The 26,484-nt window shown below is 37.4% G+C and overlaps 1 protein-coding gene across 4 annotated transcripts in view; it reads right to left on the bottom strand.

Annotated features, from left to right (window-relative positions):
* Positions 1 to 12,512: 12,512 nt before the first annotated feature.
* The window catches only part of CPNE3 (copine 3), a 55,406-nt gene continuing 41,434 nt past the window's right edge, over positions 12,513 to 26,484 (bottom strand). For 3 of the 4 annotated variants that reach the window (XM_038579672.1, XM_038579673.1, XM_038579674.1), the window contains exons 14-16: positions 25,252 to 25,385; positions 23,716 to 23,952; positions 18,841 to 21,973 (exon numbers count right to left, since the gene is read on the bottom strand). In XM_038579672.1, the coding sequence (XP_038435600.1) occupies positions 21,863 to 21,973; positions 23,716 to 23,952; positions 25,252 to 25,385 (482 nt within the window). In that variant the 3' untranslated portion in view covers positions 18,841 to 21,862. Of the gene's footprint in view, positions 12,932 to 18,840; positions 21,974 to 23,715; positions 23,953 to 25,251; positions 25,386 to 26,484 lie in introns of those variants that run through there. The other variant, XM_038579675.1, reaches the window with a different exon arrangement.

Here is a 26,484-nt window from a genome sequence, read left to right as displayed (position 1 = left end):
ATGTTGAAAGTAAAATATCATTCAATATTTCCATTCAAATAAGGGTGATGAGCCACTCAAATATCAAATCAACCCAGCAGCTGGGACTGGAGGAAAGCAGAGATAACGGAGCCTGTGGATGTGAAATCTGACCTGCAGAAAAGTCCTTGGAAGTCCAGTATTGGTCAGTGGTACCAACAAACCCACAGGAAAAAACATATTGTAGCAACATGTTGGAAAAATCATTCCCTTTGCTAAAGAAACAGACTTTAATATTTTCCCTCATACCAACTTGAAAGGCAGCAATCTACCTAACTCATCTAGCTCCACAGACTCAGAATGGAGGAATCCTATGGTCCCCATCTTCAGGTAGGCTAACATGACATTTCTGAGTCTTCCCCAAGCATTTGCTTCAAACGATGCCAGACCTGAGCTTCTTATTGTTTTCAGTTTTAGTAAAAAGTGATGAGGTTAGGAAGCCAGACTGTACACATGTCAGATTGACATATCCCTACAATTTGCAGAATCTACATGTACAGCTGTTTACAAAATCTCCAAGTTAATTAAGTGCACTTTAGGAAGTTGTCCTCATGAATCAGCTAACATTAGCATAATTACTAAAGTCTCATGCTGTGAGGAGACTAAAAAAGCTAGGCTGATGTCGGAAGTAATAATACATATAGAATTCCATTCTAATAAATGCCATTAGTGTATAACATTAAGTTCTGTATAATAAGACTATTCCCAAGTCCCAGAAGATGGTCATTGTAACAGCACTTTGCTGAGAGGGTTTTAACAAATCATATTAACCAAAAAGCCTACAACATAGATGCATTCAGCAAACCATGTATAAATCGATCACTATAATAAAATGTATTATTTAGTTGGGTCATCATTTTTTAATATAGTGTTTGAGTATCATAAAAACATGGCGAGTTTTACAAAAAGTTATTTTTGCACTTTTTTCAGGAGTTGCGGGGATGGAGAGAAATTGTTAAATGATGCTTGCTTGATTATGGGAGTTTGTGTGTAGAAAGAATGATTAGAAAATGACAGAAAGAAAATGTAGAAATAGGGCCTGAGAAAAGTTTAGTAATAGGAAAAAAAATAAAGGGAAGAGAATCCTGAATATGTGAATAATATGTTCTCCCCTTACATCCCACAAAGAGATTAAAATATAACACCTTTGCAGTTTATGTTTTTCCCCTGTTGCTTATTTTCCCTCCCGAACTGTTCCTATTTTGGAAACTATCATCTCCACTTTCCTAGTCCCTCAGACTAAAATCTAAGAGTAAGTAGTAGTCCTTCCATTGTTTATTTGATATCAACAGGTTCTTTTTCTTTTTTAAATATTTCTAATTATTCTTTCTTTTTCAGTTCCAATGCTACACCTCATATGTATTTTCTGTTCAATTCAAATAAACATTCACTTTTTACTTAAAATCTCTGCTGATCACTGATCTACCTTCTCAATTCTTTTGTCAAGAGAAAAATCAGATTTCTACAATACCACTGTCAGTCCATTCAGGTTGTTTATAACAAAGTACCACAGACTGGGTAACTTATAAACAACAGAAATTTGTTTCTCGGGATGCCTGGGTGGCTCAGCAGTTGAGCATCTGTCTTTGGCTCAGGGCGTGATCCCAGGGTCCCGAGATTGAGTCCCGCATCGGGCTTCTTGTATGGAGCCTGTTTCTCCCTCTGCCTGTGTCTCTGCCTCTCTTTCTCTGTGTCTCTCATAAGTAAGTAAGTAAGTAAGTAAATAAATAAATAAATAAATAAATAAATAAATAAATCTTAAAAAAAAAAAAAGAAATTTGTTTCTTACAGTTCTGGAGGCTAGGCAGTCCAGGATCATGGCCCAACATGGTAAAGTTAGGGCCCTCTTACTGGTTCATAGCAAGCTTCTTCTCACTGTGTCCTCACATGGCAGAAAGAGCAAGGGATGCCTCTGGAGCCTCTTTTACAAAGGCACTAATCCCATTCAAGAGGGCAGAGCACCTTCCAAAGGCCCCACCTCCTAATACTTTCATTTTGGGGGTTAACATTTCAATATGTCAGTTGGTGGGGGGGGGGGAACCACATTCAAATTATAGCAACCCCTTTTGACCATGTTATTTCTCTACTCAGGGACCTGCGAGTCCCTCCTACCAATTAAATCTTTTTTATCCAAATTTAATTACCACTACCCCAAACATACCCTTCACTGCCACTGGTCTTCCTGCTTTTTCTGGATTACCTCCTACCTTTCTTCCTCTGGTATTTGTGCAGGCTGCCTGCCACAGTATGGAATGTTGTCTCTTCTCCATCACTTACCTCTTCCCTATACTTCCAGATCTCTCCCAGTTGCCTCTAAAAACAACCCATGATGGTGTAGTCTCAAAGGATTATCTTTTACACTTTCAGGGAAATACCACATAGTATAGCACTATATTGTTCTCAAATTTCTGCTTAACTATGAATTATTTCTGCATGAATTATAACAAGGCAAAGACTAGTTCTTATGCTTTATTTGTATAAAGGCAGAAAAGCCCAGTTTTATAAAGGGAGAGAGAATATTGATCAGCAAATCATGGAAGTAAAATAAATACATAATCGACATAGAAAAGATTCTTGACTTCACTTGTGCTCAAAGGAATACAAATCAGAACAAAAATGGAATCACTTTATACCCATCAAATTGGATAATATTTGAAAACAGATAATAATACCAAGTGCTGGTAAGTATATCAGTTAGAGCTACCATTCTGGTAGTACTTATAGCAAAGTTCTGGCAGCACACCTTGGAATTTGCCAGTACAACTTCAGAAAATGTATCCCAGAAAATTCTGAAGCAGTTCCATCAGAGAAAATTCAAGAAGAAATGCATTGTTTATAGTACAAAGAGACTAGAGGCAACTCTGGTGTCTACACTGGGAAATAGATGAAATGAATATGGTGTGTGGGCGTGTGGATGTGTTTTTAAGATGAAACTCTATCCAGCCATTAGAAGTAATGCATTAGACTTACACATAACAACATGGATAGCTCTTTAAGGGGGAAAAAAAATGTGTGTGTGTTTTTTAAAGAAGAAAGAATGAGATCTTAAGTAATATGATGCATGTGTATTTTTATAAAGCCTATCTGATAAAAATTTTCAGGCACAAACCAGTAGCTCAACAAAGCCAAGTTTACAAACTTGCTACAAGATGGGAGACTGCTCATCAGAGGAAACATGGGCGTCTAACCAAACTCTGAGAAGGACAGGGTTATTATAGGGTGTTTGGGGAAAGTAGACATTAGGGTAGAGTTTAAATGAAGTAATGTTTCAAATTAAAGCAAAACTGTAAAAAAAAAAAAAAAAAAAAAAAAGCAAAACCGTATGTAAGGGGGTCAGCATCAGACCTGGGCCAACAAGCTGACTCAGGTCCTATTTCCTTGGAAACTACTCAGTTTAAAATAAATACAGACTGTTGTTGCCAGAAAACTCTTATCCGAAGTTATATACCTGACTGCTTTTCTGCATTGGAATTATTCCAATCCTTCAGGCAAAAGTAGAATGTTTCAGTCTTATTGATAAGATTTCAAACACCAATGTTTCTGACGGTTTTTTTTTTTTTAATTTTAGAGTACGAAGTTTCTCAACACCCATGTCCTTTTGTTAACAAAAGCAGTGTTTACAGGATCTCATTTAAAACATACACAAAACACTATATATCTTTCAATAGTATATATATGTCTAAGGAACCGTGTGAAATGCATTAGAGATACTATTGAGGTGGAGAGAATGAAAGAAGCAATAGGAATATATGATGTGAGAAAAAAATAAAAACCAAAAGCATCAACAAGTAAGGGTAGTGTACAATGACCTGAGGAGCATGATTCACTCAATTCTGTGTTAAGTTTCTGTGTTGGGTCTAGTAACAAACTAGTAGTGGGAACCCCATCAACACCAGGATCTTTCGTTTAGCCTTGGTTACTCCTGAGCCACACAGGTAGCCACTGTAACACAGCCACTACTTCATCTGCTTAACTAGTACCTTTTTTTTTTTTTTTATGATAGTCACACAGAGAGAGAGAGAGAAAGGCAGAGACACAGGCAGAGGGAGAAGCAGGCTCCATGCACCGGGAGCCCGACGTGGGATTTGATCCCGGGTCTCCAGGATCGGGCCCTGGGCCAAAGGCAGGTGCCAAACCGCTGCGCCACCCAGGGATCCCATTAACTAGTACCTTGACCTACCAATGAGACTTTTCTTCTGCATGTAAGCAGGTCTCCATTGACCATTGCAGAGACTACTTACAAGAAGAGGGGGAGACACCATAGATGCTCATGCACAGAGAAAAAGTCATGTGGGACACAGTGAGAAGAAAGCCATCTACAAGCCAAGAAGAGAGGCCTCAGGAGAAACCAAACCATCAGGCATCTTGAACTTGGACTTCCACATTCCAGAACTGTGAGAAAATACATTTCTGTTGTTAACTACCCATTCTGTGGTATTCTGTTATGGCAGCCCTACCAGGCTAATATAGTACACATGGTTTCATGAACTGTGGTGGTAAAAACTGCTTGTTTGAGAAGTAGAAAAGGCCAGTGAGGGAGCACCTGGCTGGCTCAGTTAGTAGAGCACGTGACTCTTGATATCAGGGTTGTGAGTTCGAGCCCCATGTTGGGTGTAAGGATTACTTAAAAATAAAATCTCACAGGCACCTTGGTTAAGCTTGATGTCTTGATGTCAGGTCATCATGATCTCCAAAGTTGTGAGATCGAGACCTGTATCACACTGGGCATGGAGCCTGTTTCAGATTCTCTCTCTTCCTCTCCCTCTTCCCCTCCCCCCAGCACACATGCTCTATCTCTTTCTCTCTAAAAAATAATAATAATACAATTAAAAATAAAATTTAAAAAAGGGGGACAGTGAAACAGATGAAGAGTACATTGTGGGGATTCAGAAGCCAGTGATAAGGTCAGTGGAGGTGTAAAATAATCGGTACATAAGGGGACAATGAAGAAAAATATTGAGTTCCAGTGTTCAATTTTATCAGCTAATTTTTTAGGTTCATCACAAACAAGGAGTTCCTAGCATCTTAACTATGGAGAAGAACAGTAGTTGAAATCTGGATTTGTAACCACCATAGATGTTGGCCACACTTATCTTGACAAGTCTTAATAATTTCATTTTTCTTCATAAAACTCCCAGGGTATTATTATCTTTTAGTTCCTAACAGATACCAGGCCCAGAAACCACTTTTGATAATATAAATACCATACTTGGTTTAAATATGTGAAATATGTGAGGGGGAAGGTAGGCATATGGTAAAACATAGATGGGGAGACATTTTTTCCTATGAATTTCAAATTTTTAAGGTGTTTTCCTTTTCCATAATAGTAAAACGAACAGTGCATGTTCAATAAAAAGTAGCTGAGTGAATGAAATCTCCAAATTAAATGTGACACTCCCTCCGTCCAGTACTAGAACAAGATCCAGCCTCCTTGAGTTTACCTTTATCACTCTGCCAGGCCTCAGTGTTACTGCTAAGATTTTTGCTTAAATAATTTGGCTTTATAATGCATAAACCTCTTCAGTTCTTTTTTTAAATTAGTTTTTAAAATTTTAATTCCAGCATTGTTAACATACAGTGTTATATTATTTTCAGTTGTACAATATAGTGATTCAACACTTCCATATATTACTCAGTGCTCATCACAACAGGTAATTATTAATTTCCATCACCTACTTCATTCATCTTCCTCCCACCTCCCTTCTGGTAACAAGTTTGTTCTCTATAGTTAAGAATCTGTTTTTTAGGGGGTGCCCCAGGTGGCTCAATTGGTTAAGCATTTGACTTCAGTTTAGGTCATGATCTCAGGCTTCTTGAATTGAGCCCCCCTGAGTCAGGTTTCCCACTCATTGGGGCATCTGTTTGTCCGTTTCTGCCCCTTCCCCCACCACGTATTCTCTCTCTCTCTCTCTTTTTCTATCAAACAAATAAATAAAATCTTAAAAAAAAAATACAAGAATCTGGTTTTTTGGTTTGTCTCTCTTTTTTTCCTTTACTAATTTGTGTTGTTTCTTAAATTCCACATGAGTAAAATCATATGGTATTTGTCTTTTCCTCATATATTTTGCTTAGCATTATACTTTCGAGCTCCATTCATGTTTTTGCAAATACAATATTTCATTCTTGTTTATGGCTGAGTAATATTCCACTATGTATATATACCACATTTTCTTTACACGTTTATCAGCCAGTGGACACTTGGACTGCTTCCATAATTTGGCTATTGCAAATAATGCTGCAAAGAAACATGAAAGGTACACATATCACTTCGAATTAGCATTTTTTTTCATTTTGGGGGGAAACACCCAGTAGTATGATTGCTGCATCATAAGGTAGTTCTGTTACTTTTTGAGGGGACTCTATACTATTTTTCACAATGGCTATACCAGATTGCATTCCCACCAATAATGTACAAAGGTTCTTTTTTCCCCACATCTTGGTCAACACTTGTTGTTTCTTGTCAGAATTTTAACTATTCTGACAGGTGTGAGATAATATCTCACTGTAGTTTTAATTTGCATTTCCTTGCAGCCGAGTGATATTGAGCATTTTTTGCATTTCTATTGACTATATGTATGTCTTCCTGGGAGAAATTGTTCATGTCTTCTGCCCATTTTTAACTGGATCATTCATGTTTTGGGTGTTCAATTGTATCAGTTCTTTATATATTTTGGATACTAACCCTTTATCAGGGTTGAAAATACCTTCTCCCATCCACTTGGCAGCCTTTTAGTTTTGTTGACTGTTTCCTTTGTTGCGCAGAAGCTTTTTATTTTGATATAGTCCAACTATTTATTTTTGCTTTTCTTTCCCTTGCCTCAGGAGACCTACTTAGATAGATGTTGCTATGGCCAATGTCAGAGATATTACTGCCTGTGCTCTCTTCTAGGAGTTTTATGGCTTCAGGTCTCACATTTAGGTGCTTGATCCATTTTGAATTTATTTTTGTGTGTGGTGTAAGAAAGTGATCAAGTTTCATTCTTTTGCACGTAGCTGTCGAGCTTTCCCAACACCATTTGTTGAAAATACTTTTTCCCACTGTATGCTTTTTCCTACTTTGTCAGAGATTAATTGACCATATAAGTGTGACTTTATTTCTCGGCTTTATATTCTGTTCCATTGACATATGTGTCTATTTTTGTGACAGCACCATACCGCTTTGATTACTACAGCTTTGTAATATAACTTGAAGTGTGGAATTGTGGTACCTCCAGTTTTGTTTTTCTTTTTCCAGATTGCTTTGGGTCTTTGGGATCTTTTTGGTTCCATACAAATTTTCGGATTGTTTGTTCTAGTTCTGGGGAAAATGCTGTTGATAAAGATTTTATTTATTTATTTATTTATTTATTTATTTATTTATTTATTCATTTATTTATTCATGAGAGACACAGAGACAGGCAGAGACATAGGCAGAGGGAGAAGCAGGTTCTCTGCAAGGAGCCTGATGTGGGACTCGATCCCAGGGTTCTGGGATCATGACCTGAGCCAAAGGCAGATGCTCAACCACTGAGCCACGTAGGTGTCCCTAATATAGACATTTTAACAATATTTGTTCTTCCAATCTAAGAGCATGGAATGTCTTTCCATTTCTTTGTGTCGTCTTCAATTTCTTTTATCCATGTTTTACATTATTCAGAGTACAAGTCATTCATGTCCTTGGTTGTTTATTCCTCGGTATTTTATTACATTTGGTGCAATTGTAAATAGGATTGCTTTCTTAATTTCTCTACCACTTCCTTATTACTGTATAGAAATGCAATAGATTTCTGTACATTGATTTTGTATCCTGTAACTTTCCTGAATTCATTTATTAGTTTTAGTAGTTTTTGGAGTTTTTATATAAGGTATCATGTCACCTGCAAATACTGAAAGTTTTACTTCTTCCTTACCAATTTGGGTGTCTTTTCTTTTTGTTGTTTGACTGCTATAGCTAGGGTTTCAGTGAATGAAAGTGGTGAGCATAGACATCCTTGTCATCTTCCTGATATTAGGGGGAAAGCTCTCAGTTTTTCCCCATTGAGTATGATGTTCAATGTGGGTTTTCATATATGACCCTTATAATGTTGAGGTATGTTCCCTCTAAACCTACTTTTTTGAGGGCTTTTATTATCAATAAATGTACTTTGTTAAATGCCTTTTCTGCATTTATTGAAATGATGATATGGTTTTTATCCTTTCTCTTATTGACGTGATATATCACGATAGATTTGCAAATACTGAAACACCTTTGCCTCCCAGGAATAAAGTTAACCTAATCATGGTTAATAATTTTTTGATGTATTGTTGGATTTGATTTGCTAATATTTTGTTGAAATTTTTGGATCTGCTATTATGTTCACGAGAAATATTGGCCTGTAGTTCTCTTTTTTGTGGTGTCTTTATCTGATTTTGGGATCAGGGTAATAATGCTGGCTTCATAGAATAAATTTAGAAGTTTTCCTTCCTCTTCTATTTTTTGGAATAGTTTGAGAAGAATAGATATTAACTCTTCATTAAATGTTTGGTAGAATTTGCCTGTGAAGCCATCTGGTCTTGAACTTCTGTTTGTTGGGAGGTTTGTTTTGTTTTGTTTTGTTTTGTTTTATTCAATTTCATTGCTGGCAACCACTGTGTTCAAACTCTCTGTTTCTTCCTGCTTCAGTTTTGGTAAACTATATGTTTCTAGGAATTTATCCATTTCTTCTAGGTTGTCCACTTTGTTATATAATTTTTCATATTCTCCAATATTCTCCTATAATCTATCATATTTCTGTGGTGTTGGTTGGTTCTTACTTCTTCTGTTTCATCAGTGATTTTGTTTGAGTGCTCTCTCTTTTTTTCTCTCTCTCTCTCTGATTTGTTTTGTTTTTTGTTTGATTTTGAGGAGTCTGGCTAGAGGTTTATCTGTTTTGTTGATGTTTTCAAAGAATCAGTTCCTGGTTACTTTTGTTCTATTGTTTTTTTAAGTTTCTATATAATTTATTTATGCTCTAATTTTCATTATTTCCTTCATTTGGCTGGTTTTGGGTTTTGTTTGTTTGGGTTTTGTTTTTTTTTTTTCTATCTCCTTTAGGTGTAAGGTTAGGTTGTTTTGAGATTTTTCGTGCTTCTTGAAGTAGGCCTGTATTGCTGTCAACTTTTCTCTTAGAACCCTTTTGCTGCATCCCAAAGATTTTTGACTGTTGTGTTTTTATTTTCATTTGTTTCTATGTAATTTTTTATCTCTTCTTTGATTTTTTTCTTGATCATTCATTGTTTAGTAGCATATTATTTAACCTTCATGTATTTGTGCTCTTTCTAGATTTTTTTTTCCCTTGTGGTTGATTTCTACTTTTGTAGCATTGTGGTTAGAAAAAGTGCATGGTGGGATGCCTGGGAGGCTCAGCAGTTGAGCATCTGCGTTCCTAGGAACTGGGATCAGGTCCCGCATCGGGCCCCCTTATGAGGAGCCTGCTTCTGCCTCTACCTATGTCTCTGCCTCTCTCGCTCTGTGTCTCTCATGAATAAATAAATAAATCTTTTTTTTTTTTAAAGTGCATAGTATGACTTAAGTCTTTTTGAATCTATTGAGATTTGTTTTGTGACCTAATATATGATCTATTCTGGATAATTCTGTGTACCTATGAAAAGAATATGTATTCTGAAAAAAAAAAGAATATGTATTCTGCTGGTTTGGGATGAAATGTTCTAAATATATCTGTTAAATCCGTCTGTCCGGTATGTCACTCAAAGCTACAGTTTTCCCTGTTGACTTTCTGTTAGGATTATCTGTCCATTAATGTAAGTAGAGTGTTAAAGTCCCCTACTATTATTGCATTACCGTCAATTAGTACCCTTATATATATATTTTCTAAAGATTCTATTTGTTTGACAGAGAGTATGCACAAGGAGGGTATCTCTGTGGGCTGTTTTTTGTGCTGTCTCTTTAGGGGAGACTTCCTAACACTCTTTGGGCTCTCCCAGAGCCAAGCCCGTTGATTTTTTTTTTTTTTTTTAATTCCAGGCTGTAAGTCCCACTGGTTGTAAAAACTCATGAAATTCCACCCCTCTCACTTTCAAAGACAGTATTATGGACTCTTGTCTTCCTTGTGTGGGATCCCTAATGTGATAGTCTTTTTCTCACACTTCTTTGTACCACCAGCTCCTTCCCATGGCCATGATCCCCTTGGTTCCCAAACAATGCCTAAGCCCATTCTACCTTCTTTGATGTGGCCTCTTCTATGTCTTTAGTTGTGGAGTTTGTTCTGCCAGTTTTAGGGTCATTTTGTCAATTATTTATGCTGATGTAAGTGTTATCTAGTTGTGTCTGTGGGATAGGCAAGCTTAGGGTCCTCCTACTCCGCCATCTTCCCAGACTCCTAGAACTTCAGGTCTTATTCGTCTATATTCTTTTCACTCGTCTCAGTTGAGGATTTATAAATTCCCAGGAAGTGCTCATTCAGATTTTCTTTTTCTCAGCCAGATCCCTTCAAAATGGCAGGGTTTATCCTCTAATATCCTATACTCGATTTCAAGTCACACTAAGTCTCACTACTATTGACAAAACTCTATTGGTACGGAACACCTACTTAACCTCATCCCTGATCTCTCCAAGGGCATACTGTTTCCTGTGCGCTATCTGTATTTGTAATGCAGCCCAGTTTCCACTTGTCATGATGTGGGTTAGCATTGAAATCCTTCCCTCCCGGACCTCTCTCCCCCACCCGTCTCTTTACCTAAACAGTGTGCTTTCCAGCAAATGTAAACTAAATTTAGCATTAACTTAAACAAAACAGTTGCCCCACTACTATTTTCTGAACACATACTAAGGCATTTGAATATGCCTAATAAAAATTCCAATTTTGAATTTTATGTGCCCTACCACATGGTGACCTTAAAATGAACAAGTAAAAAACAACTATTTTAGAACAAGATATTTTTCTTTATAATAGGTGAGTGGACAAGAAACAATTATCGTACACATAAATACCTGCCCCCAACTCCAAAATTAAATTGAGATGAAATTTCTCCCATGCTAAGGTATTAAATAGGCTCAAAATAATAATAATAGCTAACACATAGCATTAACTATGTGCCAACTATTGTTTTAAGTCTGGTACCACTACCAAATCATTTAATCTTCTTAACAATCTTACAAAGCCATTATTTTTTTTATCATTTTCATCATTTTCCAGACGAGGAAAATGAGACTTAGTAATCATTAACTTGCTCTGGGTCACCAAGAGTGCAAAGATTTCCAAAGTCAGGTTATTAGAAAGGACTCCTCATATTCCACAGAGCCTATTCATACTCCCATACTAATATTTATACTCACACTCATACTTTTTTTTTTTTAAAGACAAATGGACACAATACAGCAAGAGAAAGAGCCCAGGCAAGCGCTGAGAGGTCTGAATGGCATCCCATCCCATGAGCATCCCTAGTTACATAAGGATCTGACCACATTCTGTTTAAGGATTGAACCATCAATATCTATGCAAGGAATCTAGGTTACAAGAGAGCTCAAAACTATATTTCCCAGTGGAGGTCATAAGCCCCTCTAGCCACATAATGAAGGCAGGCTGACTAATAAATTAGGCCACTAGAAAACCTTAAGCTGGGATCCCTGGGTGGCGCAGCGGTTTGGCGCCTGCCTTTGGCCCAGGGCGCGATCCTGGAGACCTGGGATCGAATCCCACGTCGGGCTCCCAGTGCATGGAGCCTGCTTCTCCCTCTGCCTATGTCTCTGCCTCTCTCTCTCTCTCTGTGACTATCATAAATAAATAAAAATTTAAAAAATAAAATCTTTAAAAAAGAAAACCTTAAGCAAAGACCAACTCCAGGGGTCACCAGAGGAGTTTAGCATTTGAAATACCACATCATAAATCCCATCACCTTTATCTTTTTTTTTTTAAGATTTGTTTATTCATGAGAGACACAGAGAGACAGAGAGAGAGAGGCAGAGACACAGGCAGAGGGAGAAGCAGGCTCCATGCAGGGTGCCTGATGTAGGACTCGATCCCAGGTCTCCAGGATCACGCCCTGAGCCAAATGCAGGCGCTAAACCACTGAGCCACGCAGGTGTCCCACCACCCTTATCTTAACCCAAATTCAAAACCGACACATCCAGGGATTCCCAGAGATAAAGATTGAATTTTTCCCTACCACTTTTTCTTTTTTTCCTCTACCACTACTAACCCCCATATCTCTCTTCTCTGGATCCCTGATAGAGCCATGTTCATTAGTCATTTGACTAGTCAACAAGTAATCTGTTGACTAACTGGCTAATTGATGGTGCATAGATATATGAAAATTCTTCCTCAACTCCCACCCAGGTCTGACCTCAGTAATCGATTGTCAAAGATATGGTCCAAAATGGGCTGGTTAAAAGGGATGTATCCCTAAAAGATCCCCAGAAAAGGAAAAAGAAAGCAAGGAGTCGCTCAGCAGAAGCTCTACACTTTATAAACATTACGTGGTTAAAGTAGTAAAGCAACATCTTTTTACAAATGAACTTTTTTCTGTGGGCCCACGTGTTTATTCAACAAGCAGTTTCCTGACTTCCTGAAGCCATCTTCAAGTATGATTTGCTCAAAATTGATTATTTGCTTCAAGTATTATTTGTTCTTATATTACTTTAATTTGTAGCCCTCAAAATTCTGCACAGCCTATAAGGTGTCCACTAGTCCTAAAAAATGCCCAGCTCTGCTTTATATTATTAGGCTGTATCAATGTGTTTCTGCTAACTAAAACTACGTGACTTAAAATAATAATCAAGATTCTGTAGGTTGCCAGTTTGGGCTGGGTTCAACAGGTGGTTTTTCGGGTCTTTAGTCCATGCTCTGTAGTCAGCTGCTGAATTGGCTAGGGGCTGCTCGTCTAGAAGTCTCAGATGGGTTGACTGTGTCATTCAGGTAGTCTCCTATCTTCTGAAAGGCTAGCTGCGGTTCGGAGGCTGCCCAGGGTTTCAAGAGAGAGAAGATCAAAGTAAGCACATTTTTTGAGGTCTAGGCTTAGAATTGGCACATCTGCCATATTCTATTAGCTAAGTCACAAGACCAGATGCAAGGGCCAGAGTAATAAAAACCACCTCTTGGGAGGACTGCAAAGTCACATTGCCGAAGCGGTGAGGACAGAAAGTCGAGGGATTGTGGCCATTTTTACCATCACCCAGACAGGATATTACCAGATAAAATACAGAAATTCCAGGTAATGAGTAATGTTTTATTTATAGGTATGAGCCATGTCATATTTAGGACCTATCTATACTAAAAAAAATATTTATTATTTATCTGCAATTCAAATTTAATTTGATGCCTGTATTTTTGTTTGCTAAATCTGGCAATCCTACACATAGAACCACGTCAAAGATAAATAAAACCTTTCTTTACCCAAAAAGAGAGAACTTCAAGATGCCTGGCTGGCTCAGACAATAGAGCATGTGACTTTTAATCTCAGGGTCGTGAGTTTAAGTTTTATGTTGGGTGTAGAGCCTACTTGAAAAAGAGAGAGAGAGAACTTAGAATTTGAAATTACTATTAAAGTGTACAACTATTAGCAGCCCAGGTGGCTTAGCCGTTTAGCGCCGCTTTCAGCCCAGGGCCTGATCCTGAAGACCTCGGATCGGGTCCCACGTCAGGCTCCCTGCATGGAGTCTGCTTCCCCCTCTGCCTGTGTCTCTGCCTCTGTGTGTGTGTCTCTCATTAATAAATAAATAAAATCTTTTTTAAAATAAAAATAAAAAAATAAAGTTTACAACTATATCAAATGTATTATAATGAGCCATAAATTCTACATATACCCACATAAAAAGAATAATTTGGCACCCTCTCCATATTCTAGGAACCATCTTTTGTGAAACACTACTAATAAAGAACCCTAAAAAAATATATAACAAACTGTTTCATTTCAGTTATGCATTAGATGATAAACTGCTACATAGAATACCAACAAGAGAAGAGTCTGTACTTTCTGTAATTTGGGCTGTTCCATATTTATAATAATTATTTTCCTGTCCAAAGAGGAATTTTTTAAAATCTTTGGATGATATTAATCATTATGCTGTTCTGGAATTTATTATATCTAATCAAAGTAAAGATACCTGAAATTCATGCTTTAAGTACCTTACCCATACACTGTAGTAAAATTTGATGTTTTCCTCCATGAGTTTTTATGACTGGCTATATTTTTCCTACTATAACTTTTGTGACTAGAAATGACAGTGCAAAGGTCAAATAAATGTGCATCGTTAAGCAATACAACCTGACATTTCTAGACAATAACTGCTCAGATGAGGAAAGGGAACCCTACCTGAAAGGTCACAGCCCCTCTTACTGTCCCTTTGTAGCCCTAGTCATCTCTGCCTACTGCACACAATGACTGATAGAAATTTACGAGGACTCGATCTGCGGGAAACTCTAAGCAATATGAAATTTAATGCACAGTGCATGCTAAGGGTTATTAACCAGGCTTGTGATGCAGTTTCTTGCATCCAGCTTTAAATAAATCAAGCTCTGTTGTTTATGCTAGAATCTTATTAGACTTGAAAGGGAATTTAGAGATTACTACTCCAAGCCCCATTAATACAAAACACAAAACAAAATCCTGTGCCCAGGATCACACCACAGTGTGACAGAACCCAAGGACAAAGACACCACGTTGTTTTTCAAACATGAAGATCATGGACTAATTTGATAAAAGTAGCATCCACCTGAAGAAGGAGTTTTACAAATAAATATATTTCTCAAAATTTCATGGGGCAAAATGACAGTAAAATCTGCCAGTTAAGGGACATATTTATATTCCAAATTTGAGAAGAAAGTTCAAACTTAGCTGACACTTCGGAAAGGGACTAACCACAGATTTCACTAATAAAGGAATGTGAGAAATTAACAGAGTTGGAATTTTGACATCCATTTGTAAGAGTAGAGAGTTGGCTGTGAAATACAAGTGTTATTACAAACGCATAGTCCTCTCCCTGTGCCAACAATGTCCGCAGTCCACACTGTTTTCTGACTTCAAGCCATAGACAATGTCAATTTCTTGATCTGCAGTTTCTTTTTTTTTCTTTTTGCTGCTTTCTCTACATTAGAAAACCCTAAGTAACCTTCAAATCTCAATGAAATTCTAAACCACCTATTAAGCTTTCCAATATCTCCCCAGTGTTCTGACTGCCTCCCACAATGAGATGAAAATCTCCCCACTCAGGGATCCTGGATGGCTCAGTCGTTTGGGTGTCTGACTTCTTGACTTCAGCTCAGGTCATGTTATCAGGGTCTTGAGATGGAGTCCAGCATTGTACTCCCTGCTCAGAGGGGAGCCTGCTTCTCTTTTTCCAACTCCCCTTGGTTGTGCTCTAATAAATATATCAAATCTTAAAAAAAAAAAGAAAAAAGAAGAAGAAAAAGAAAAAGAAAACCTCCCCACTCTAAACTTCAACATTTTCTCATATGAACTAATTTCTATCATCACGTATGCTCTAACACATACCTTATTCATTCGGGGTTTTTTCTATGTCGATTAGGGAGCACCTACAAGATGCCAAGTTTTCCTCCAGGCTCAGGATGCAGCAATGAACAAAAAACAAAAACCCCGACTTCCTGGAACTGACATGATAGTGGGCAAAGAGGACAAGAAACACGGTACCTAAAACTTAAGCAGGAAAGAGGAATAGCTGGTATTGGGGAAAGAGGTACAATTTTAAACAAAGTGATCAGCAAACATCTGACTTGGGTGATGCTTGAATGAAGACTTGAAGAAGGTGAGGGAGCAAAGCTTTCAAGTGACTAGGGAGAGTTCTTCAGGAAGGGGCAAGAGCAAATGCAGAAGACCTGAGCCAGGGGTATGCCAGGCATATTCATGTAAGAGCAAGAAAACCTGTATGGTTGGAACAGAGTGGCCAAGGCAGACAGCAGTAGAAAAGAAGTCTAGAAAAGGAGCAGGAGCTTTTGAAAATTCGTAGGATTAGTAACTTGAAGGTAAATGATGGAGAATGATTTGTTGAAGTGGTGGTACTATAGGAAGTGAGCTGTAATGTGGGTTGTTATTAGAAAACGGGATACTTGAGATTAGGAAAGGGTTTGTTATGGGTTATAAGGTCTAAGGTATGCCTTTAAGAGTGAGGGCTGAGGTAAAGTGAAGAATAAGAATATTACAGAGGGAAAGTGATCTAATCTAATGATAAGAGATTCAAAGCTGGAGGTTTTGTTTTGTTTTTTTTTTTAAGCTAGAGGTTTTTAGGAGGAGGGAAAGGGTATCTAAGGCAGAAGGGAAGACCAAGGAGGATACTTAACCCTGCCTCCAAGCCCCATGGTAGACCAATAAGAGAAAATAACTACTTGAGAGGACTGCAAAGGAAGGAAGGTCCTTAGAAAGAGCTTTTTAATTAGAATAAAAATGCACTGATAAAACGGTATGCTAATGAATGACCCGGTTCCCTAAGGGCACAGTGGCAGGGTTTGGGCAGTTGCAGAGAAGTGGGGTGTGGTTAGGATATGGATTGTACAGAGGAGCCAGAGATGGGTTAGAGTGAGGAAGTTCATGATCTGAGCTTCTTGTAAGGACTGGCAGGTCCTGGTGGTCCTAGGACAGCAGTAGGGAGAAAGGAGTGCTGTGGAAGGAGGAGAAGGAGGAGCATCTTGCCAGAGATGTTCAGGATCCCCCTCTGTACTCTTGGCTACAGGTGTCTGAGGCATAAGGGACAGTCTTACTTTAAGGACAAAGGGCCACTTTACCTTGCTTATTCTTTTTTTTTTTTTTTTAGCATTATATACTCTCCTTTCCCATATTAGATCATAAGCTCTTTGAAGTTAAGAAATTTTACTCAATTTGATGTTGCCTGTCGATTGCCATAACTAAGCTACTCAATAAAATATGTTCAAAAACAAGTGAGTACCTCTTACTGGATGGAAGGAGTGGTTGAAAAAGACAAATTATTTCCTACTCAGTTTTCTCTCTAAGAACTCTCTAGAGCTCCCCAATTCCTGATACTCTTCCAAGTCCAGTCTTAGAAATCCAAGTACTGTTGCAAAACCTGGTGTGCTGTGTCTGCTTGCGAAAAGGCCAAAGACAGATGCTAAACCACTGAGCCACCCGGGCGTCCCAATGTTGAGTTTTAAATTTACATTTGTAGGGATCCCTGGGTGGCGCAGCGGTTTGGCGCCTGCCTTTGGCCCAGGGCGCGATCCTGGAGACCCGGGTTCGAATCCCACATCAGGCTCCTGGTGCATGGAGCCTGCTTCTCCCTCTGCCTGTGTCTCTGCCTCTCTCTCTCTCTCTGTGACTATCATAAATAAATAAAAATTAAAAATAAATAAATAAATAAATTTACATTTGTATACAAGGAGTTCTTTATAGGGGCACCTGGGTGGCTCAGTGGCTGAAAGCCTGCTTTTGGCTCACCTTCCCATCCCCGGGTCCTCCCCCGCAGGGAGCCTGCTTCTCCCTCTGCCTCTCTATTCTGTGCTTCTCATGAATAAATAAATAAAATCTTTAAAAAAAAAAAAAAGAAAAGGCCAAAGATATCATGGCCTCCCTTTCTCTGCTGTAAGAAGTAAAAATTCTTATGATGATATTTGTCTCATTGATCACTTCTTTGAGAGGAGATAATAGCCAAGCCAGAGTAAAATTCTCCAAGGATACTACAACCTGCTGTGAGTTTTCTGGGGTATGTGGCCAACACTCACATGGCCATGCTTTGTGACAAATGACACCGGTCATGGTCTTGCTTCAAGCTAGAGTTTAGCTCCTGGGGATCAACATCACCACAAGGTGCAAGCCAGACTCTAAACCTGATTGATAAGATACGGGCTTCACAGATGATTTGATGTGGAGTCAGGGTTGTGGCAGGAAAAGCACAGGATTCAGAAACTGACCCAGAATCAGACATTTAGCAATATGTGACCAAACAGCTGAGTCTCTACCATAAGGTGACCACCACTGACTCCCTCATCAGGGCCTCACCAAGGCAAAGCCACTGGCCAGGCCCAAGTTTGACAACAGACATCCATCTGTCTGATCTAAAATACAAGGCCCTCCAGTTTTTCAAGAACATAAATCTGATCACATCATTCTTTTGCTTACATTGATTCAGTGGCATTCCATTACCTTTAGCCTCAGCCTGAACTCCTTTGTATGCCCCAGAGGTCCTGCAGGATGTAAACTCAACCAATCACTTCACTTCGTCTTTACGCTCTTCTCCTACCACTTTCCCTCCACAATTTATATTCCAGCATACTTTAAGTTCTTTCCATTCCTAAAATATTCAAGTCTATACTTGCTGTTGACCTAACACTTTCATAAATGCTTTTAACTCTCTTCACCCAGCTAACTTTAAGGTCTTAGCTTAAATGGCACATCTTCAGGCAAGTGCTTTCTGCCAGCTACATGGGTTATGTCTCTCTAATTACTCATTTAATGTTTTCTCTCCACCCTCTCCCCTCAGTCCATTATGTCTATGAAGACATCAGCTTTGGGCATCTAGGTTACCACGGTATTCCCAAGGCCTTGACCAATGACTGCAACATAACAGAAGCAATTTTAAGAACAAACAAACACACAAATAAGGTGGGTATACTGTCCTGCTTAACACAACTAATTAAGTGTGAGTGCCTTATTTTTCAGGCCATCCAGCTAGCTATAAACTGAGAACCTTCCCCTTACTGCACCTAGAAATATTTCTTGAATGCATTCAATATGTTTTAAATGAGTAAATCCCACAAAATAATTTTAAAAACCCAAACTGTTCAATTCAGTAAAATATGAACCCAGGCACCCTAAAATACTATATTCACTTTATTTCTATTTTTTTTTCTACTGGTTTTGATAACATTTAGAGAAAGGATAAATAAAAACAAGGCACTATCGTTTCACATTAAGAAATAACTTTATCCGCCAGGAATTCAAATGGAAGATATATTTAACATGAATTCATATATTAGTAACTTATACACTTATTATCAAGTATGACATTATTAAAGCACAAAACAGTCTCTTGCAATTTCAGTCAAACTTCTGGCCTCCCTTATATGTCACTCCCATGACTACCAACCGCACACAAATGAAAGCAGGAAAAATTTATTGAAGATGGTTTCCCAGGAAAGTTATAAAATGAAAAAGGCAAAATATATGAAATAAAGCATAAACAACAATGGGGCCCAGAATTTACTCTGGAAAGGCTGCCTAAGGCACTATCAAAAAAACAATTGTAGTTGTAAATCCCTGATCTGACTTTGAAAACTTATGATCTTAAAAATTTCATTTCAAAGCACAAGGTGACATGGCCAAGCTAATTGGTTTATTATTTTCTCAGTAAAGGCATATGTGAGAAATATTATGTCTGTCCAGGACACTGTCACCCCAATATGTGTTTGTAATACAGCTGATTATATAAGGTGTGAAAGTCAACTTGTTTTGTTTTTTTAATGCATTTTAAGAACTAATGACACTTGAATGAATGGTGGCACAATAGGGAAAAACATAAAACAATATCTTTTTTTACATAAAACAATATTAAATCATTATGTGATAAAGTGAAATGGTAAGATTTTAAGAATTTTACAAAATGATAATTTAGAAATTGTAAATGTTTTTATTCAAAACTGCAAAAAAGGCATCAATTGTCCTCATTTACTGGAATCACAATTCTTATGAATAATAGCATCTACTGATGACCCTGATCAAGAATGAATTTTTTAAAATTAATTTAAAAATTGGAATGTTTCTGGTTAAAACCAGAATACAAAATTATGAAGACCAAAATAATTTGACAATGGAAATAGAAGTACTGTTACTTGGCTAATGAAAACAATGAAGCTCCTGCCCAATGGTTTCCAAGTGCCCAATACAGGTGACTCAGTGCTGCCAGGAGCTGGTTAAGGAGAGTGAGGAGGCCCAGTGAGTAGGGCTCTGGACCCTGCTCTGGACCTAGAGAAGCTCTACTTCTATCTGTTATACCATACATTGAGAATGTGTGTATATCATTTTTTTTAAGGCTTCAATGTGTTAAAAAAAAATCCTGAAAACCACAGCTATATATATATATACCTATATATATATAAATATATGCTGTTTCCAAGCATACAAAGAGAATTGAAATCAGGACATCTGAGACAACAAAGGTCCAAACTACTGAAAGAATGATCAGTTTTCTTCTCACTTAACTAATGTTAAAATGACTTGTCAACTGAGATATGCCATAGAATAACAGACTCCTAGTTAGGTACCTTCAGGTTAATAGCACATATACAGAGGTTAGCTAGCTAGGTTGGAAAGTGTAAACTGCTCACACGAACGAAGCTAGAACAGCAAGCAGGTCTTCTCTTAGCCTGACCATGGCAAGTTCTCAAGAAGCCAAAGTTCTTCATGGCTGAGAGCTCATCTCCTTTAGACATTTCAGAGAACAAGCAATATGAGCTGTGATACAAGTTTTCAGTAAGACTGAAAGGCATGTCAGCAAGGCACTGATGCATCCACTTAAGGCTACATATGATAAACACACAATTTTTAACGTTAAGTTGTTAGAGATGATTGGCCAACATATGAATATGCGTCATACTTGGCACACAGGTCCTTCGATAAAATGTTACTGAATCTATTCTGAAAACATCATGTTTGATAAGTAATATATTCTAAGGGTAAAAAATCAGGAAAAAAAAACTCTAAAAAAAAAAGTGTGTAAAGTCCACTCTATCTTAATACATGAGGAAGAGATTTTTTTTAAGTTATGACAGGTTTTATGCTTAATACATACATTTTGGGCTTAGGAAATAATATATAATTAAAACGCAAAATTTGATTTTGATTACTACATAACCACTATCATAAGTTTAAAAATCAGACTAAAAATGTTACTTAAAAAAAGGAAGAAAATGTCTAAATGAATGTGCACCAATGTACAAATCAATGTGTGAGAGCTTAGTAAGGAAAATATAAAAATTAGGTTTTTCTTAAATAAGTATTTCATTAGTTAAAAGGAAATGGATTCTGAATTTCCCTTTATATATTTGGTCCTCATAGCTTTCCTGGACAAAGCAGTCCTAACCATTTTAGCAAACTCCAATTAAAATACCCTAATAAGGTCGAATCTAGGACAGCCCATCATCTATGCAGATACAGAATCCTGAATGTCACATACAGTAAATGAAAAGGTCAAATCTGACCATGTTTACAGTATTCCAAAATGAAAATAAAAGATCCAGAAAGGCAAATAAAAATGGCTTACTTATATGAGGTTCCTTTTACTTGTTGATTGTACATTTTAAGAATTGGATATGTGCCTTCCCTTCTCATTCAGTATTTTTTAAGAAGTCCTAAGTGAGTGCATACTATTTTGTAAACTACAATATCTAAAGTGCAGCAAAATTCAGGCAAAAGGGAACAGTTTCATCCCATGGAAAGGCACTGAATACAGGTATAGGAACAAATTCAATATCATCTAATTTAAGAAGTTCTTGTCATCGAGTATGATTATGTTGGCTTGTAAAACATATATTGCCTAGAACAAAGTACAGCTACCTATAAATCACGTCCCAGCAATTTTTCATTCTATTGAAAAACATTCAAAAACAGTATTTTCACCATATTAAACAACCACAACTACCAAATCAACTTTTCTCACACAAGTTTCTGATCTCCATAGTGTCACTGCAAGTCACTAAAATCACTGCATTGATTGAGCAAAGATTAACTTAGCACTTTCCTCAAAAGAAAAAAAAAAAAAAGGAATAAAAATGTTTTAAATAGATATAACCCATAGAGAACTAGGTTTACATAAAAAATGCTGGGAATGAAAAGAAAAGCATGTAAAATAACAGATTCATGATTCAGGGTGGGAGAGGAATCCACTGCTCCATACAAAAGAATTCTGCTCAGGCAGCCATAGCTCCTTTCATTTCTTAGCTGGGTTCTTGGGAGGAAGGAGTTTATATGTGTTGAAGTAGCCCACCACCTGCTGGGGGATCTCTGCCAAGACACACTGAGCAAGTGCTTCTTTTGGAGCCTTATGAAAAACAAAATCAAAATGACTTTATTAGTAACGAAATTTTTACTGGCATTTTGATACCAGACTAAGAATACCTCACCAGTCAGTAAAAAGCAGTAATTCCCAATTCCTAGGCTTGTATCTTGTCTTAAGAACAGTCTATGAAACACAGAATAAGCTAAGTAACTAATGTTCCTTATGAGTGTTTTATTACTCCCACTTATATTTATCAAGTCCTTTTTGGTGCCAGCATTTTGGCATTTGATAATTCCTTTTTTCTAGTTTTTGAATTTTTTAAATCTTTTATTTAAATTCAATTTGCCAACATACAGTATAACATCAAGTGCTCATCTCATCATGTGCCCTCCTTAATGCTTGTCATCTATTTACCCTATCCCCCACCTACCTCCCCTTCTGCAACCTTTTGTTTCAAGAGTTAGGAGTTTCCCATGGTTTGTCTTCCTCTCTAATATTCTTTTTTTTATTTAACTTTTGAATGTAGGTCTTTCATTCACTTGGTATTAATTTTTTTAACTTTTTATTTTGAGATAATTACAGATTCATAGGAAATTGCAAAAATAATAGAGTATTCACACAGTTTCTTCCAAAGGTAATATATAACTATAGTATAATATCAAAACCAAAAAACTGACAATGGGACAGTTCACAGACCTTATTCAGATTTTACCAGTTTTACTTTACATGCACTCACTTGCATGTGTCTATGTATTATTTTATGTAATTTTATCATCTGGGTAGATCTGTATAACCATTACCACAACCAAGATACAGAACTGTTTCATCATCACAAGGATTCCTAACATTAACACTTTTAATCACCTCCCCTCATGTTCATACATTGGCTGGTGGGAATGTAAGAAAGCATAACCATAATGGAAATGTTCAATAGTTTCTTTAATAACTAAACATGCAATAATCTTATGTCCCAGCAACTGCACTTCTGGGTATTTATCCTAGAGAAATAAAAATCTATCCTTACACAAAAACCTGTACATGAATGTTTATAGCAGCTTTGCATATAACAGACAAAAACTGGAAACAATTAAAAGATGTCCTTCAATGGATGAATGGTTAACATCTACACCATGGATTATTCCCCAGGAATAAGAAGAAACACAGGCAACAATCCTGCAGAAAATTATGCTGAGTGGGGAAAAAAAAAAGCCAATCCTAACATTTCTATAGCATTCTTAAAATGACAAAATTATAGAAATGAAGAACAGATTAGCGGTTGCCAGGGGTTTAAGGGGGGTGGAAGTGGAAGGGAAGTGGGTGTGGCTATAAAAGCACAACACAAGGAGTCCTGAGATGATGATCTTGATTGTATCAATGTCTATATCCTGGTAATGGTTTTGTGCTATAGTTTTACAAGATGTTACCAGTGGAGCAAACTGGGTGAGACAAAGTCCTGAGAGATTTTCATCAAATCAACTTCCAGTTGGGCAAATTCATCATATACCTATATAGAGTTTTTCTGTTGTTACAGACATAGGTAAAGATAAAAGGTATTTTAAAACATTCATAGCAACACCATTTATAGCAATTTATCATACAGACTGCAAGAGGCATGCAAGTATACAACCTGAAGCAAAACTTCAAAACCTCATCAGGGCTCTTCAAACCCAAACTCCATACATCCTCTAACCCCAGACACCTACTCAACTACTTCGGTTATGGATTTAGTAAGGGTGTGTTCAAACTCCTTAGTGTGCATGAAAAATAAGGAGAGTGGTACTCACGTTCTGGAACTGTCTGAAAGGCACAAACTGGACGATGTCTCGGATGGCTACCTCCCCTGACGGGGAGCGGAGACTTCCACCATCACCATCCAGAAACTCCATGGCACTGAAGTCAGCACCTCCTACTCCAACAATGATGATTGACATAGGAAGCTTGGCAGCGTTAACTATAGCTTGTCTGGTCTCATCAAGGTCTGTTATCACACCATCAGTAATGATTAAGAGCACAAAATATTGCTGCCAAGAAAGAAAATTATATCCACTGAGCAGGTTGAGCTCCCAAACAATAAAAGTAATGGTTAAAAACACCTCCAGCTTGGTGACTCATTCAGTCTCTTTCTTGCTAATTTTCCTTGCTAGTCTCTACCCAAGATACCATCTACATAAAATGTTCTAACATTCTCTAATGACAAGGAAATTTATTCAAACAAAAATTGCAGGTTCATTAAAAGTGCAATAGACCACAAAATGGTATTGGCATAAATATACAGAAGCAAGACACCTAAATGTCAAAGACTAAACTTTTAGTGAGCATAGGAATAAACATTTCAACCTAAGTATTAACTATGTTAAAGTATTGATCAAGGAAGTTAGTTGCAATGCTTTCTAAAAGGTCAAATATGGGAGAAGTAGAATTGTTTATCAAACTAAAGTTCACTTCTTAAAAAATGGAGATGGGTTAAGGCAGGGAAATCTTTCTCTCAATTCTGTCATTTCTGATAAACAGTTTTGGAGAACAGTAAAATGTTACATAAGTGACTCCATCTTTTGGGTCATTTGAATCTAGAATGGAAGTAAGTTTGATAACAGAGCTAACATGCTGTTTACTCTGCCCCAGGCACTGTGCACTTATATGAACTCTTATTTTACCTTTCAGCAATCATATGAAGTTACTTTTGGGTATAAAAAGCTATGAGGCTAAGAGAGATTTTGGTATCTGGGTCCAATAGGTAATGGTTATCTAATCCAAATCTTTGTAGTACAGTAAGTAATTTTTCATCAGCAACTGAAACTATAAAAATCCTCAACCTTAATTTGTTAAGTCTACTTTCAAAAAGGAAGATGTTAGTCATTTCTTTTTAGTAAAACCTATTAAAGAAAATTAATTCAGGCAGTGCCTGAGTGGCTCAGTCGGTTAAGGGTCTGCCTTCGGCTCAGGTCATGCTCCGGGTGTCCTGGGATTGAGCTCCACATTGGGCTCCATGCTCAGTGAGGAGCCTGCTTCTCCTTTCTGCTTGTGCTCTCTCGTGCTCTCTCTCACTCTCTCTCTCTTTCTCAAGTAAATAAATAAAATATTTTTTTTTAAATAATTCAAATGGCAGAGAAAAGACTCATGAGTGTAAGGGTAATTTTTGTTGTCTTGCTTTTAATGATCACTGATTTAACAACATCAGTTGTTACTTCCAAACCAAGGATAGCTTCATTATTACTTCATGTTCTTTGTATCTCAGTAGACCAAATAAATGGAAATATGGCACCAGAAGCAACTACCAATCCACATTTTCTCCTTGTCAACCCCAGCACCAGAGCACTTACAGAAGCTGTTTGTTGTTGGGTGGCTGCAGCAGCAAACCTGGCCACATGATTTATGATTGGAGAAAAATTAGTGGGTCCATAGAGTTTTATCTGAGGAAGGCAGGCCCGATATGCCTCTACAATGCCTTGGATTCCTAGACAGAAAAAGCAGCATTAAAAATTCTCAAACACAATTTAATTGTTCATTGTTTACCACACAGGCTAATTACATCTTTGTATGTATGTATGTGTAGACATATATGCTCTCTGTGTGTATATATATATATTGCTCTAAATAGTTAAAAATTCTATATTCAAGAGTTCCTCTTAAACCATGTATTACAAAACTTCATAGCTATACTCCACTGCAAAAACCTAAAAATGCTATCCCTCTTCCAATAAAAAGACATTTATTTTCATCTCAGCCAAATTATTCACTAATCTATAGTAGAGCTGTTATAGTGCTTAATTTTTGTGTTTTAGGCATAAGATTCTAACGGAAAAAAAATCATGAAAAAGATGCCGTATTACACAACTGACAATAAAAGGTAAGAAAAAGCTACTAATTAAATGGAAAAACTTTTGCATATGTGGCCTAAAAATCCTACAAAATCAGATGGCTATAAACCTAATGTTAATTGTAGTCAAGAGTTTACTCCATAACTTAGTATGCATGGTATGGTAAACTGTATAGTTCTAAACATTCACTTCCAGGTTATGTATTACATCTTGCTGCAGGAATACTAATGTCTTGTTTGTTTATGCCATACAACCTGGGCCCGCAGGGATGTTTTTATGGTACAAGATTGGGCAGGGCCACTCGACTAGCTTTGACCAAGCATGTAAACGAACATGACGATGGACATGACACTCATGTCTAAGTTAAGAACCACTGCCTGTTTTCACCAGCAATCTTGCTCTTTCCCACTGCAAAGGGAGAAGCACATCCCAGATAAGGTCCTGGATCCCAGAATGAGAAGCATAGACCAGACTAGCCACATGTGAAGGGCTATATAGATGAGCAAGAAATAAACTATTGCTGTTACAAATCACTGAGACTTAGACTGTTTATTGTATCAGCACAACTTAGTGGAAGTTGAATGGCATTCCTGGTAAAAGCACTGCTGGTGAAGCTTTAATGTGACATATGCACCTGTTGAATCTACTCCTTACATTAGAATGTCCAGGTTGCAGGTAAGATACTAGAAATCCTCAAAAACTTCTTCCATAACACTTGTTGAGATAGTCAAGGCC

The sequence above is a fragment of the Canis lupus genome, chromosome 29 (assembly GCF_011100685.1).
Source record: "Canis lupus familiaris isolate Mischka breed German Shepherd chromosome 29, alternate assembly UU_Cfam_GSD_1.0, whole genome shotgun sequence".
Lineage (NCBI taxonomy): Eukaryota > Metazoa > Chordata > Mammalia > Carnivora > Canidae > Canis > Canis lupus.
Note: the sequence above shows the minus strand (reverse complement) of the source record. Positions and strands in the feature narration are given on the sequence as shown.